Source organism: Spea bombifrons, chromosome 13 (assembly GCF_027358695.1).
Source record: "Spea bombifrons isolate aSpeBom1 chromosome 13, aSpeBom1.2.pri, whole genome shotgun sequence".
NCBI classification, from domain to species: Eukaryota; Metazoa; Chordata; class Amphibia; order Anura; family Pelobatidae; genus Spea; species Spea bombifrons.
Genome location: NC_071099.1, coordinates 27306487 through 27322729, shown reverse-complemented (window position 1 = coordinate 27322729; position 16243 = coordinate 27306487). Strand labels below are relative to the sequence as shown.

Sequence of the window (16243 nt, the reverse complement as noted above, 5' to 3'; positions counted from 1 at the left end):
CTTTATAGCTGAATAATGGCAAAGAGAGGCACTTCTACTGGGAGCCGGTTCCACCTATCTACCACCCCCTTAGGAAAGTAAAGAGAGAAAAACCCATAGTGGGCGATGTGTTCTTAGACAGCCCGTGCAGAGGAATTTATTTGTGTTGACGCACATTATTATCATTCACAAATGTACATAAACCGCCAGCTGTCCCTCAGCTGTCCCTGTGCCCGTTTAGATAAGCGAGGAGGAGCAGCTGACGGGAAAGCAGCTGTACGAGCCAGCGCGCCTGTGTTTATATACTCAGTCCTGATGTAGAGAGCGCCGGTGTTCATATACTCAGTCCTGATGTAGAGAGCGCCGCGCAGGGAATGTCATTATGAGGATTCCTGGAAATTGGCGATTGTAAGAGCCGCGTCTTCTTCCCTCCCGACTCATCTCACTTTCCATATAACTCCCAGACAGCAGGGGGGGACCCAGGGCTAAAATCTTAACCCCTTATATAATTATATACCTCTCTCTTGCCCTCACGCTCTCTCCCGCCTGCTCTCTTTCACGCCCTCGCTCTCTCTTGCACCCTCCCTCTCTCTCTTGCGCCCTCTTTCTCTTTCGCACCCTCTTTCGGGCCCTTTTTCTCTTTCACTCCCTCTCTTTCTCTTTCGCTCTTTCTCTTTCGCTCCCTCTCTTTCTCTTTCGCTCCCTCTCTTTCTCTTTTGCTCCCTCTCTTTCTCTTTGGCACCCTTGCTCTCTCTCTCTTTGGCGTCCTCGCTCTCTCTCTTTCGCACCCTTGCCCGCTCTCTCTTTTGCACCCTTGCCCGCTCTCTCTTTTGCACCCTTGCCCGCTCTCTCTTTCGCACCCTTGCCCGCTCTCTCTTTCGCACCCTTGCCCGCTCTCTCTTTCTTGCCCTCTCTTTCTCGCCCTCTCTCTCTCTCTCTATGTATGTATATATTGGTTACACTGGTATATACTGTGTAACTGCGCAGAAACATTGTGTTTTGGCTGTACGTGCAACACACATGACACATGTAAGGGTGTGCGTCAGGATGCCAGCCTGTTCTGACTCATATGTCAATTGTCTTTCCGAGCGCTCCGTCTCTTTAAAAGGGGGCGGGGCTGCCAGCTCACACTTCTCAGTGTGACAGCACTACGTGTAACCCTTTGAGTGCCGCCGGGTGATCGCACACACATCACTCAGCACGCTGGTAGAGCCTGCGTGTCGCTTTACGTGTCCCGTGTGTCTTTACGTGGCCCTGCAGAGTGTGGATTGATCCTCATGGTGGGAAGCCGCGGAGCGACAGGCGGCGAGTCCTGCAGGTTGGTGCTGTGCCCGGTGCTAGGGAGAGAGGCAGATGGGGCAGATGTTCCCAGGGGTGGGGGTGCGGTGCTTCCCTTACTCGTTGGTTATGTAACGCTGTGATACAATAGGGTGTTACTGAGTTTACTCCCTTCTCAGCATCCTTGGAGATGTGAGGTCCACCCCGTACGCCGAGAACCAGAGCGCTGTCTGGTTTCGCCATTCCAACCCGGCAGACATGGCTAGGGTACAACATCTCATTATATAGGTCATCGCGTATGAGCAGCTTGTTCCCTATCAGTGCATAGCTCTGTTCCTTCACCACTAATGCCTGAGCATGTCGCAGTGTATAGTAATGCCGGGTATCTGTATGTGCCTGCCCTGCAGTAATATCTGTCCCATCGTGTCTTGTATTATTCTTTAACCTGTTAATAGTCAGCGTCTGAATCAGGCAAGTGCAAATCCCAGGAGGCTGACAAAGCATAATGAGAGTTATAGTTCAACAACAACAGCTGCTGTCTAGGTTCATTATGCATGCGCCTGATAGTTGCCAACAGATACATACTCAGGATCATCATATAGCACAGCATAACCACAATCCGTGTCTACATGCTCTTTATCATTACGAAATACTCCATCATCAGTCATCCAAACCCCATTTATTTTACTTTACTAAGAAGGGGGTGGATAAATGGAACAGCCTCTCAGCAGAAGTGGTAGAGGGTAATGCAGTGAGGGGATTAAACATGCATGGGACAGGCATACGGCTCCTGAATCTAAGAGGAGACCAACGACTGATTAGGGCTTGAGTCTTTAAAGCAAGAAAAACAGGCGGCCTAAAGTTTATACTCGGTATCACTATATACAGGGCTGGGTGGATACTCTGTTTGGCTATAGAGCCCCGCAGGGTTATGGGAAGCAGAATTAATGGCCTGTGACTCCCTTTGTGATGTGGAGCCCAATAAAATTCCCAAATCCAGAAATAGAAGCGCGGCCGCCTCCTCGCTCAGCTGATGTCAGTGCGTGAAAGCAGCGGGAGGCGCATACTGCTGGCCGGGCAGCGCCATCACTCTACTCCACGCACAGTATGTTGGATTAAAAGACCAGTCCTTCCCGAAATGTACAGTGAATGAACAGGAGGGTATCGGGCCAGGGGGCTTATTACTACTATCCGACAACGTCAGATACATGGAATGTATCTCTCTATATTGTATCTCTTATCTTTATTCCATTAAGGTGTAATATGCAAGTTATATAACTATAATGTATATGTGTGTGTATATATATATATATATATATATATATATATATAATATATTATAGTACAGCGGTGTATATATAATATATGTTATATTATATATACACTGTTGTATGGTGCTGTGGAATATTATGGCGCTATGTAATATAATAATCATTATATGTTTATATATGGCTACAATTTTAATATTTGGTATTTTTTTTAAATAAGGTTCTTTTAAATGCACTCAGGAGACATCCAAATAACGAACACACAGGAGCCGTCGGATAATAGGAACAAAATGTCGGAGAAATGAGTGGCTCCACGAGGCTAAAATTTGCCTGATCGGCAATAAAACTGTGAAATGAAACAACCAAATCATAATTCACCGAATCAGTCGCCGGCGCCCCAAATCATTCTTGGGTAGGCTGGCGGCTTTGCATTATGCCGGGCAGCGGTCGGTTTTGCTGAAATCGGGGGATTATGGTCCTGAGTACTGCTGTCCCGAGCTCGGCGGGACAGAGGGATAGGGTGGCAAAATCGGGACTGCCCTACGCAAAACGGGACAGTTGGGAGGCATGCCCATAAAGCGGGCAGATAGCACTTTTGGCGCTATGTGAGTTATAGCAGTGAGTAATCACGCTTTTATCGGGACAGTCCCAGCATCATTAAATGAGGCCGCCCCCGTTCCCAAACTGACTTTGTGTGCATTTAAACCTGTAAGAAGTTATATACATACCACAACTCCCATCATGCTCAGTCCCTGCCATCAGCGGTTGCCTGTCGCTAGTGATTAGGTAGTTTAAGTTATTTTCGGCACGCTTGTTTCGAGGCTTCTCGTCTATTCTGATAGATTTTAATAAACCTATTATTTTCACCCCTTTGCAGGCCACGAAAGGGTCGCCAGGACCTCTCTCCCTCCTGCTGCAGTCAGCCGCCCTCCCCTCCTTTCCCCCCCCCCTCACTAGTTCAGAACTTGCTGGTTGCCGTGGTGATGTCCCCAGTCAGGCTTGGGGCCTTGCTCAGTAACAGAGGGGTTAAGAGGAGGACGCTTGGCTGGGTGTTACCATAGCAATCGTGAGGAAGGATAGGGGCAGTTGCCTAGAAACCGCCATCTGGGGCCCGGCGGCCATTTCCTGGAGAGCAGCGGTACAAGAAACTGGAGACACAGTGTGGCCCATACACCAAGCATTAATATATATAAATATATATATATATATATATATATATATATATATATATATATATATATATATAATTATATTTAATTACATTTTTTTTTATATATTGTATTTTTTTATATACATTCTTTTTTATATACATATCTATAATTTTATTTTATTTTTTTCCATATATTATTTTTTTTCTATTATATATTATATTTAATTTCATTTTATTTATTTTACATTTTATTTACATGTATACTATATAAATAAATAAACGCGCGCACACAAATATTTTTAGTTGTTGGAAAGAAATGGATCCAGCGCAAATCGATACATAATAACGCAGGTCTCAGTCCCACCAGCTCTGCTCTTTAATAATCTGCCGGTAAATATTTTCTCAGAGGAGGGGAAGGTCGCTGACATGCTACGCATTCCTGGGAATTTTCTGAATGAGCTGACCCAGGGGCCCTTAAAACTATTAACCCATTCCTGCCAATCTTCTGCCTCGCAATATTAGAATGCAGCTGTGATGTCATCAGCGTGTAGCGTTTAACCGTAACACTTATGACATTACATGCTGCGTTGTGACATCACTCTTGACCAGATTACATCATGCTTCCAACAATTTTACGCTCTGTCCTTTATATCGGGGGTGGGGGGGATAAAATACTAAATACAATTAAAAAAAAAATTATTATTACAGCATGAGTGTCCGCAAAACAAGTATCTGGGGTCTTGGGGTCCTCGGTGCTTAGAATAAAATTGGAGGATGTTGCATTAAGCCAGACCATAAAAAATTAGTATTTTGTCGCGTGTTAAAAGAAAAAAACAAATATTCCTGTGAACTTTGGCCAAAATAGCCTGGCCAATATCGATAATGCGTATTTTTATTGCATTCCTTGTGCTCGACAATGTTCTCTTTCGAGGATGTTAGACCTTTGACCCTTTTTTTTTTTAAATTATTGTATTAGTGAGTTGTGCTAATTCTAATTATTATTATTCTGCAGCGCGGTACATCGGTATTTAAATCGCTTATCCCTTGCGCCGTACTAAGATTCTAGAATTTATAGAAAACGTAAACGGTTCTGTTTATAACGTTATTGCCCCAATTTTATTTTTGGGCTTCCCCTTAAACGTAAGCATGTGGGCTATGTGTAAAGAATGCCGGGTTGTGTGTGTTGGAATGTGTAGTGTAAGCATGAATGTGGATTGCATTTCTAGAGCGTGCGGGGAGGGGAAAGCAGTCCGGGACGGGCTTGGAAGCAGGAAATGTAGGTCAGACATCAAGGCAAGCAATCAGGATGCAAAGACAGACACTAATCCCCGCAGTGTGCCTGCGCAGGCTGCGTGTCTACATATGTGTATGGTGCAGAACATGTCTGCTGTTCCGTGTGTCTGTTGTGCTAGTTTGCTCTGTTAGGCTGTGTTGTTTATAAAGGGACCCTGTCAATAATAACAATAATAATAATAAGACGCTGGCTGGCTTTATTACTTATGACATCACATTTTGGAGAGATTACTGGTTGGTATGAACAAAAAAAATTAAAGGGAAAGAGTGAGGGATCTAAGTATGGAGGGGAGAAGAGAGGGGGGTGCGATAGAAACAAAATATAGGAGGAGAAATGTTAGAAGAAGAGGTCATGATGTAAACCTAGAGGATCAGAGGCTTGGATGGAATGTAAGGAAGTTTTACTTTACTGAGAGGGTGGTGGATAAGTAGAACAGACTCCCGGCAGAGGTGGTACAGGGTAATACTGTAGGGGAATGATTAGGGAAAAATGGTCAGACTAGATGGGGCTGAATGGCTCTGATCTGCTGTCAAATTCTATGTTTCTCTATAGTGGTAATAATAATGTGAAGGGGGGGGTGAAAGCCAGTGTTAGTTTTTATATATTTGGATAAAAAACAAAAAAATATCACTTTTGGGGAAGAGATTTTGTGTGTTTATGTAAAACTCTTAAGAGAAGTGCCGGGGTGGCTCTGTGATTCCGCTGGCATTGTTCTCAGCGCTCGCTTTAGGTTACCGTGTCCCTTTAAGACGTGTGTTTGAGTTTCAGTCCGCGGAGGTGTGATGGGAGTGTGAGTTTTGTGGAAGCAGTAATTACCGGCACCCAGCCCCCTCCCGCTGCTTCTTGACATAATTGGGACCTTGTGAGTGACGAGAAGCTTTCATTCTTCCAGGATTATCCCCCGTGAGCGTCTCTCGCTGCGCTGATTGCCGCAGGATTATAGAGGTGCTGCTTTCTCTCTGCCGCGTTCCGTCAGGGCAGGCAGCGGCAGGCTCTGGAGCTGCTCTCAAACTATAACTCCCATCAGTCCTGGACATTCCTGCTAATATTTTTCCTTTGACCCACTTTTTTTGCACAAATACACGTTGAACCCAGCGATTGGATGACATTCATCCCCTAAAAACCATACCGGCTCTTTCTGCACAGAAATCCCATAACCCTCAGCCAGCTAACGACATGCCTACAGAGTGCCGTTCGTTAATGGCATCGCGGTAATTAGGTCTGCAATCTCTCTGATGTTTACTCAGCCGTCATCCTCCTCGGAGTCATGGGAGTTGCAGTTTGACTAGCGTCCCGGATCAGAAGAGTAGCTACTTTGGGTGTGGGGGCGGAGCTTCCTTAGCGCAGCCATGGCAACAGCTTTGGCCAAATACTTGGACTGTATGCGTAAATGTTTGTAGACTATGCTCGGTTCCGGTTGCTGTTTGGTCGGTTTGTTTTATGTTGGTTGCCGGAAGGGACAAAATATTTAAAGCTCTGTGCTTAGATTGCAAGCCCTGTGGGTCAGGCAGTGAAGCTATGCGGGGAGTTCCTAATGATCGTTTCCTGTGCTTCTTCCAGGTTCCTCTTGTCTGGTGGGCTACAAGAAGACCCCCCCGCCGGTGCCCCCCCGCACCACGTCCAAACCCTTCATATCTGTGACTGTACAGAGCAGCACCGAGTCTGCGCAGGACTCTTACCTGGATGCGCAGGAGGGACAGAGTGAGGCCAACAGCCAGTCAGGGCTCAGTACCTCCACCGAGAGCTTGGAGAGCACCCGGGCCCCCAGCGTGACCCGCGTAGCCCCACCGACCCCCATCAGACAAGTCCCCCCTGAGATACCCCCCAAAAATGCATCGGTGAAAACCATCAAAGAAGAGACGCGCGCCCCGGATCCGCTCCCCAAACGCAAGCTGTCCTCCATCGGCATCCAGGTCAGTGCTTGTTTTCTTTATATCCTTTTTGGGGGGGGGGGGTAGAAATTTAAGTAAAAAATGCATTTAATCACAAGATAAATTTAGGATACGGCTTTGCGTGGATCCTTTCCCTTAATAATATAATTATTGTTTATTATAAAAATATTTTTTTGTTTTTTTATTGACGAACCCCCCCTCTTCTAGTATCTGCCATGTTATTTATCTAGATCCCTTTTATGAGTATTTTAATAAGCATTTCCAGGCAGCGCGCTCTATAGCGATGCTTTTTATGAATAGATAATTAATGAGCACACATCAAAATCCACTTAAAGAGCAAACGGGCCGGAAAATTGACATCGGCTTGGAAGTACGTGATGTTTTATGGATGCCGATCACTTTGCCTTTAGGTGTTGGTACCTCTTTAAAGCCCTCACTGTTGGTACAGAGTAGCTCTGATACAAAGTATCTATGTGAAGAATGAAGTCTATGACCAAACACGTACCCTCTCATTTTGGACACGGTGTGCCATTTAATTAGCCCGAAATGATCCAATGGAGTGCCGACTATGCCGGTTACCATTAATTAAAGGCCTTACGGGCCTAGGAAGAAAGCCAGGAGCTGCCAGTTAGTGCCGCTGCTGAAATCTGGAGTCGGGTGGATTATGGAAGCTCCGTCCCAATGAACAGCTGGCTAGTTAAAACGCGGGGCTGATCTCTGCCGGAACCTGGCATGATATCTTTACCCCCGGCCGATGGAACAGCTGTTTGATAGGGCCGCAGATGTGCATTTGTTTTGCTTATTTCCTTTTTTCTTTAACTGAGAAGGAACGAGACTTACTAGCAGCGCCATGATGCTTTGACTAGTCCCACTACTAAAAGCCATCGGTAAATCCCAGACTCACGTTTCAGCCTGTGTGAGCTTCTTCAGTGAAGTGTAGCTTCCTACACACAATAGACAAAGTATTGAGATCTGGGTTACAGTTTCCATTTCCAGAGAGCGGGCAAAAACAACTCTGGAGAGATATCTGCTACTCAGAATGGTTGCCACCTAATCCAGGGGCGTCCAACCTGCGGCCCTCCAGCTGCTGCAGGACTACATCTCCCATACTCCTCAGCCAGCCCCTTAGCTTAAAGAGCATTATGGGAGATGTAGTCCTGCAGCAGCTGGAGGGCCGCAGGTTGGACACCCCTGACCTAATCATTTATTCTAGAAAGAGCTCATTTGTTGGAGAGGCTCCTGAGTGTCTGATATGGTATGAAACAGGCTTTTAAGCGTCCTGCGTTCCTCTTTAGTATGCCGCTAATGGGAACATTGCGTGAGCAGGCTGACTGCTAATGTCCTTTTAGCCCAAAAAACGAATAACTGTATGTTTCCGCAGGTGGATAGTATACAGCCGGTTCCCGTTCCCGAGCCCCCGCCTCCGGCCAGATTCCAGTCCATTGGGGTTCAGGTGGAGGAAGAGTGGAGGTAAATTTACGCTTTACTATGAAATAAACGTCTCTTCTGGCTTACGGCCGTCTGCTGTCTTCACCAATCCTACGTTATACAGCTCAGCGGACTTAACCTGTGCATTTACTCCTGCAGATTCACACACACACTACCGTTCAAACGTTTGGGGTCATTAGTCAGTTAGCCTCTTAAACTTGGATCAGCGAGCGCAACGTGGCGTTGGAACACAGGAGTGATGGGAGTGATAAAGGGCCATTGGAGCACAGGAGTGATGGGAGTGATAAAGGGCCATTGGAACACAGGAGTGATGGGAGTGATAAAGGGCCATTGGAACACAGGAGTGATGGGAGTGATAAAGGGCCATTGGACCACAGGAGTGATGGGAGTGATAAAGGGCCTCTGTGTATGCCTATGAAGATACTCCATTAAAAATCAGCGGTTTCCAGCCATAATAGTCATTTATAACATTAACCCCGTCTGCGCTGGATTTCTGATTAATTTCATGTTATTTTAATGGACAAAATTAGCTTCCCCCCCCCAAAAAAAAACATTGAAATTTCTAAGTGAGCCCAAACCTTTGAACGGTAATGTGTATGTACTTGAGTGGGGGTCGGAAATAGAGTTTGCTGTAGAATTCACCGTGCATTATGAAGGGTCATCCCCGGCAAATTGCTGGCCCTGCATAAAGTATAGTTGAAGCATTGAGGCGAGTGCCCAGAAACCTCACTAATTTTAAAAATGCTTCATACAGGGCGATCCAAGCTAATCTTCCAGCAGAAACTCTCTGGGGTCGATCCTTTGTGATGTAAAGTGAAAACTGGGAGAAGAAATTGCAGCTCTCCTGCCTAATCTTTCTTTAGTGAATAAGCCCCTTTGTGTGTAAACCACGGAAGCATCCCTCTCAAAGTTCCTGCTCTGAGGATTTGTATGATTACTCATCATCCTCGGCGGCAGCCTTCGGAGGCGGAATGAATAGAATGGATGTGAGCTCATGGCGGGGAGGAAATTAGCTTTACCAAAAAAAACGAATCCCTTACAATATACCAAATATCCCCAAAACTATTGCATTTAATAAAATAAAAAACACAAAAATAGAAAAAAAAACATTTTCTATTATGTAATCCAGTAGGAAGATAAATGTTTTTCTTGTACTGCATAGAACAAACATATATTTTTATAGAAGTGTGAGAATAAACCTGATCTTCACCCCAGGCTGTGCAGGTGATTGTAGGTCGTACGATAAATCATCAGTCAGAGATAAGCAGCCAAATCCTTTAAGACGCTTATCAATGTTATCCAATTGATTTCTTTCTTTAGCATGCCGGCGTTGGACTCGTTTACCCTTCCACTGCAACTCAGAAGTTGCTGGATACTTTGCCGAATGTCCTCGCGATTCACACCTGAGTATGTTCTATCGGAGAGTAATCCATGTTATACCTCATGTATGATGTGTGAGGATTCTGTAGTGCATCCAGTGGGGTCTTATGGTCTAAGCCGACATCCCCAAACCGTTGGGCGATCAACCCCTCGATGCTGGATGGCCATTTTCAAGGGAGATGTCTGATCTCCCCAACTGGTCCATTTACACCGTCGGGGACTGTGCCGGCCACCCTCGTCGCGGTAGGAGCCATTGCCCTGGCCAAGCCTAGCCAAGGTGCTATGTGGATCAAGGGTATGAGGATGGGTTTCAATGCTAGATTCTCTTTTCTTGAACAGGAACAGCCGTTCCAGCAGTATGACGTCGAAGCAGGAGACAGATTCGGACACGCAGGAACCCAGTAACTCATCGGATAAGAGTGTTCCTGACTGCCCCCCACCCCGTCAACCTGCCACAGGGCCCCCGGGCCTCCTCCCCAAGAAGCACCTCTCCTATGGAGATGGCGTAGATGCGGAGGCCTCAGCCCTTCCTCCTCCTGACCCTTGGCTGGACTCTGCGGCCTCTCCCCCCTCATCGGAGCCGAGCCAAGTTGGTGCGTGCCGCAGGGATGGACACTGGTTCCTAAAGCTGTTACAAGCCGAGACGGAGAGACTGGAGGGCTGGTGCAAACAAATGCAGAGGGAGACGGGCGATAACAACCTGTGTGAAGAAGGTACCATGACCTTGTACTTCCTTTGGTATAGGATGACCATCTACCTCTAGTGCTTGCGATGGTGATGGCCGGATCAGATCAAAGCCGATCCGGTGTGCACTATTGGCCACCTTATCTGTGCATTTTTAGGACGTCTTTTATATTTTGGTCCTTAATTATTTCCTATTAAACAGACTTTTCATACTTGCCATGAGGTGGAAATGGTTATCTCTGGCTTCTACTCACTCCCCCGTAACATTAATGATTGCTTCTTGTTTTACGACCCTGGTAGTCGAAGAAGAACAATCTTAGCAACTGTAAATAATCAGTGCATCATAACTTTGGTTACGTCAGATATTCGATGCAGCCATGTATAGAGTATAATACAGACACTCCAGTGGGACATGACATTTATAAGCTGTTTCTTCTGACCTCTTCTTTCTCCTCAGTGATCGGGAAGGTCCTCAGTGCGGTGGGCAGCGCTCAGCTCCTGATGTCGCAGAAATTCCAGCAGTTCCGAGGCTTGTGCGAGCAAAACCTGGTGAGTTATACCTCAAAATAAAAGGGCCTATTAGGACAGGTTGGTAAAACACAGAAACAAAGAATTTCATTCCAGAAAGGAGCATCAACATGGCCATTTCATTCCACGCGCTGCAAGATCTCTGCTTGGCCTTATCTTGGCTTCAGGATAGCCGCGTGCCGTTCCCATACATGCATAAATTATCATCTACTGCTTCTGCTGGAAGGCTCTTCCACCAGCAACTCCATAACTTCAATCAGCTCGGACGATAGTTCATATTAAACAGTACAAGACGCTAACTAGCGTAAAATGCGTCTTCCTTGTCAACCTCCGCATCTGCTAATAGTTTGTTCTCCAGCCGGTTGGAATCTTGGAATTGTCCGTATGTTAAGGCAGATTACTGTAAGCGCGTGCCGGTGTTTGGAATGGAATACCACAAGACCCTAATGAAACAATAAACACCGGCAGCCATGTAATATAGCCAGCTTGCTTATCTGAGCTTAATCCCATCAGACATGCTAAGATGTTCTAGAGGAACATGTCGCAGCGCTCTCTCTCTGCCGTCTCGTACCCCGGGGAGCCTGTGATCTGCTTTGGATGATGGTTAGCGCTTAATACAGTGTTTGTTTCATTAACGTGTCAGCACCTCTAGGGCTGTATCGCTGTCAGGGGTGGGGGTGTGGGGGGGTCATATTAACCACACAGCCTCCGTATTTTTATCGAGCGTTTCCACGTCGTTGAATTACCGTTGGCAAAGTGTGGATTGTTTTCACAATTCTGAGCGGATTTAATTAGAAATGCAGAGCACCGTGAGAACGGTAATTCTAGAACCCCTGCTCCAGATAACATTGTCTGTCTCGACGGTAGGAAAATCTTTCCAGCTTTTTTTCCCCTCTTTTTCCGGTAAACAAAACGCCCACTGGCGGAAACATTTTCAATCGTTGTGGGAAACGTACCCAGTTTTGTAAAGCACTTTATTATATATATCTCCATAGTGGTGGATACGCCGAGAAAACACCTATGGCCGTCGGCTTTGGACTGTTACTCTCAGTTAGGTTGGTCAGCTCTTAGCGAAGAAGTTTTTTTGACTGGCCTGGGGAAGCAGGAACACAGCAGGGTTACATAATAACGTGACATTAGATGACCCTGCTTTAAAAGCGAGGCCATTCGCACAATGTGTGATCAGCTACAATGAAAGCTGTGCGTGAGTTGAAGGTGTGTATAGATGTATGTATGTGAGTGTGTAAGCATTAATTTGTATGTGAGCATGAATGTTGGAGTGTGCGTTCGCATGTGTTTGTAAGTGTATGTTATTGTAAGCATGAGTGTATGTGTGTTAGCGTATATATGGAAGCTTGTGTGAGAGTGTGTGTTTAAACGTGTACCAAAGCATATGTGAGTTACTGGAACGGGAGGTAAGGGGCTACTTGGCTTTACCTGCCCCCCCGCCAGGCCAGAAAGGTGCCAGCCGGTTACTGCCGCCACTAGGTGGCACTGTCAGGCTGGTGGCGTCTCTTGTTTTATCATGCCGGCAATTGTGTGTTAAGAGACAATGACAGTGACACACCTGTGTATATCTCATACATTGTATGTAATACGTTTTATTGTGTTCATGACGGCTCTGCAATAACATGTAAGAATCACATAGAGCACAGTAGGTTCTTTGTAAGATTTAAAATGCTAGAGTTGAGTCACCCAGGTGTGACACTATGGATGTCCTTCACCCCCTCCAGACCCCGTTCATGGTCTACCAGTAAAAGCAATAAAGGCCAGGTCCCCTTTCCAGTTACTTCACTGGGAGCTCTGGTTGCGTGGGGTAATTCCGGCCTCTGGCATGGAAAGGGTGTGCCTGGTATTATGTGTAATTATTTGTTTTATATTCAGGTTTTGTTTGCTGTAAAACATAATGCTGTGTGACGTGTATATATACGCATATAATCAAACTGGGTGTAGCACGAGTGATAAATATATGGAGCCCGTAGCGGCCGGACGGATGACGTTAGCAGCCGGCGAACGAGAAATAATTAATATTAATAATAATAAAACAAATAAAATAACCAAAAGCTGCTGGACTGATGAAGAAAAGTCTCAATGGCAGCACCGCAGGTGGCTCATCGGCCCCAGGATGGGGCATCAGACAGGGGTTAAATACTGCTGCTCTCCCGCTACGTCTTGTTCTCCCTTTTGACCGGATCTTGTGTCGTATGGTGTACCTTTTATGTATGTAATGTATACACAGACATAAGCTGAGTGATAAACGTACCTTCATTTAAATAGGGTCCTTGTTTGTCTTATTTTCTACCCACAGAACCCAAACTCGAACCCGCGCCCCTCGGCCCAGGACCTGGCTGGATTCTGGGACTTGCTCCAGCTCTCTATAGAGGATATTAGCATGAAGTTCGATGAACTCTTCCAGCTCAAGGCTAACGGCTGGGTGCTGAGCGAGATGCCTGACAGGAACGTAAGTGACCCTCCGAGTTTGGTTTCCAAACTCCGAATACTCCCGTCCTCCTCCTCCTGCGAATGATCAGCTCTTAGGAGCCTGCAGAATCCATCGTCTATGTGTAAATTGATCCTCAGCTTTCCATAGACGCGTAGAATTTGGCGGCTGACCCATTCGGCTCGTCTAATCGCCCACTTTTCCTGCAGTCGTTGGTCTCGTCTTAGATCGAGGAGCCGTATGTCTATCCCATGCGTGTTCTAATTAACTGAAGCAAAAATCAGAGGGGGGGTTTACGTACCGAAATATTCACCCTTTATTAAAAAATACATCCTTGGAAATGATTACGCAGATCCTTGGACGCTGCAGCAGCTCGCCCACTTGGCTTAGATGCCTGCAAACCATTGTTAAGCTTTGGGGATACGTTCTCGTGACATGAAATGTAACTTTTATATTTCATCCATCCCCACACAGGAGATAAAGAGGCAACCGCCCCCTGTGCCAAAGAAGCCAGCACGGCCCAAGCCCCCACTTAGTCGCGACAAGACAGCCGGACCCTCCAACACCGACAAGCAGCGTCAAGAAGCCCGCAAGAGGCTCATGGCAGCCAAGAGAGCCGCATCGGTGCGCCAGAACTCTGCCACGGAAAGCGCGGACAGCATCGAGATTTACGTTCCCGAGGCTCAGACGCGGCTCTGAGTGGTTAAGCCTTGGGTGCTCAGCGAGAGGGGGACGGAGAGAGAGCGCTGGCATCCACAGACTTAATGACAGACTCATATGGGAGAGACAGGGAGAAGGCACACGAGCACGCTGGTTCTGGCAGTCTCGCACCAGAAGAGCACCAGAGAGAGAGAGCGTGCCAGGACTATTCGTTAACTAATTATTCTTATTAATATTAAGGAGCTTTTCAGGTCTGTGCGGGGAAGAGACCCTAAGTGGAGGGTGAGTGGGACGGGGAAGTCTCTCGATGCAGAACCCCTTCCCCTCTTTATCCAGGGCTGAGGCAATAAGGCATCCCAAAATCTCACAATTGCACAAAGAGAGCACCCTGTTTTATGGACGCTATGTCATCTTTGTATCACCCTTGTGTGTGTAAGTAGCACCTATCGCAATAAGGAGTCGCTCCCACTTTTCCCTACCCTGCCCAGCCTCCCCTTTTCACCTGGAGCAGGAGCATGCGCCGTTTGTAGGATGGTTGCGTAGCAGTATGCCGCCCATCCAGCCCCAAATTTCTTTGTGGTTGATTAGAACGTAACCGTCTTTCCCGGCAGACCGCTCGGATGAAACAGACATTGAGCTGCGCGTTGCGGCGCCGCGGTGCTGCTCAGCACGGTACAGACCACTTCTGCTCCGCGCTCGGTGTATCGGGCTCTCCACCACAATGTGTTTCCTGGCCTAACTCGCGCATAAAGCTTATTTATTTTTAAACACAAATTATGCCTTTTCTACTGAAAAATAGCGGCGTCCTAGGGGAGTTCTCTCCGTGCGGGGGGGACTACAGCCAAACATATCCTCTCCTGGGCTGCAAGGTGAGCGTATCACTGATTTTAACACCTTGTGTGCCAGCTGGGCCAGCAAAAACATTGAAAGACTAAGCACACTGCACTATATGACGAGACTGAGTATCTGTATACACTGATAATGAATACACCATGTGTATAACGATGCATTATACCACTGTTCCCCGACGAGCCCGTTGCCCCGATGATACTGGGTATCTGTACACACTAATACTGAATATACTGCATTGTATAATGATGCCGAGTATCAATACCTTGAATATGCACATCTCGCTTGTATAATGATGTGAAGTATTTCTATACTAAGAGACTCAGTTCCCCCCCCGATTAGTGATACAGAATGTCCCTTTACGTTCCCGGAACACCCATCATGCTACATAATGATGCGGGCTGTTGATGTACTGATAATGAGCAGGCCGCGCCGTATAATGATGCAGAGTATCTTTATAGATTGATGACATCGTGATCTCCCGTGCCCTTCCTCCTTTTGTTGATGATGTCACTAAGGATTGCTGGTTTCTTCCCCCATGTAACACGGGCAGGACTGAACTTCACGCTTTAAAGGCGTGGAAACTGGATTTTTAGGACAAAAATAAATTTCAGAAAAATCGGATGTTTTGATGAATTTTGGAGAAAAAAAAAAATCTATTCCTAGGGACGCACCCAATAAACAGCAATAGAGCCTGGTCCATGGAATCAGTTGCATCGATACCAGTGAATAGACTGGAACAGTTGGGTTAAATTTCACCTGGGACACTCGGCCAAGGAACATGTTTCGAGCAGGGAGAGAAATGAGATGTATTTCTGATCAATGCACACACTTTTCAACATTGTCCACGTGTGGACGATTTCCTACTTCCATTAGTGGTGTCAAATGCTATCACACTCTGTCATCTTCTGCAAATGGTACCAACTATAACGAGTAATATGTCAACGAGGCCAGCAGGAATCTATGCCATAAGACAGTAGATCAGGGCAACATAAATTAAGTAGGGGGCAATGACCTCAAAGCAGTACCTGTAGCCTTCATCTTGCGTTTACCTTGCCAAGGTGATTCCTCTACCTCTAGAACGCCATTTTATGAAGTCATATTCTGCACAAAGAGAACTAGAAACTATAGTGTAAATTCACCAAGTGATACAAAACAGCTTCTACCCAACCAGCCTATTAGGCTGAGGCCTATCATGGAGCCCAATTGCTCAAGAGGGCCATCTGCTCCCACACCAACCACACTAAGCCTAGTTGCCCTTGACTAGAATATATTGGCGTTTCCATCATCCTATATCTTGAAAACATGGTTGTTTAGGGTTCATCTAGAAGACAGTGTCAGTTTGCTTCACAACCATGGATGGTTCATCAGCTATCAAAGCAACAGTGGTAC

At 46.3% G+C, this 16243-nt stretch overlaps 1 protein-coding gene across 3 annotated transcripts in view; it reads left to right on the top strand.

Annotated features, from left to right (window-relative positions):
* The window catches only part of DLGAP4 (DLG associated protein 4), a 48266-nt gene extending 32791 nt beyond the window's left edge, over nucleotides 1-15475 (top strand). For all 3 annotated transcript variants that reach the window (XM_053454172.1, XM_053454171.1, XM_053454173.1), the window contains 6 exons: nucleotides 6530-6882; nucleotides 8243-8331; nucleotides 10030-10403; nucleotides 10832-10923; nucleotides 13211-13363; nucleotides 13817-15475. In XM_053454172.1, coding sequence (XP_053310147.1) covers nucleotides 6530-6882; nucleotides 8243-8331; nucleotides 10030-10403; nucleotides 10832-10923; nucleotides 13211-13363; nucleotides 13817-14041 — 1286 coding nt within the window. In that variant the 3' untranslated portion in view covers nucleotides 14042-15475. The remainder of the gene's footprint in view (nucleotides 1-6529; nucleotides 6883-8242; nucleotides 8332-10029; nucleotides 10404-10831; nucleotides 10924-13210; nucleotides 13364-13816) is intronic.
* Nucleotides 15476-16243: the final 768 nt, after the last annotated feature.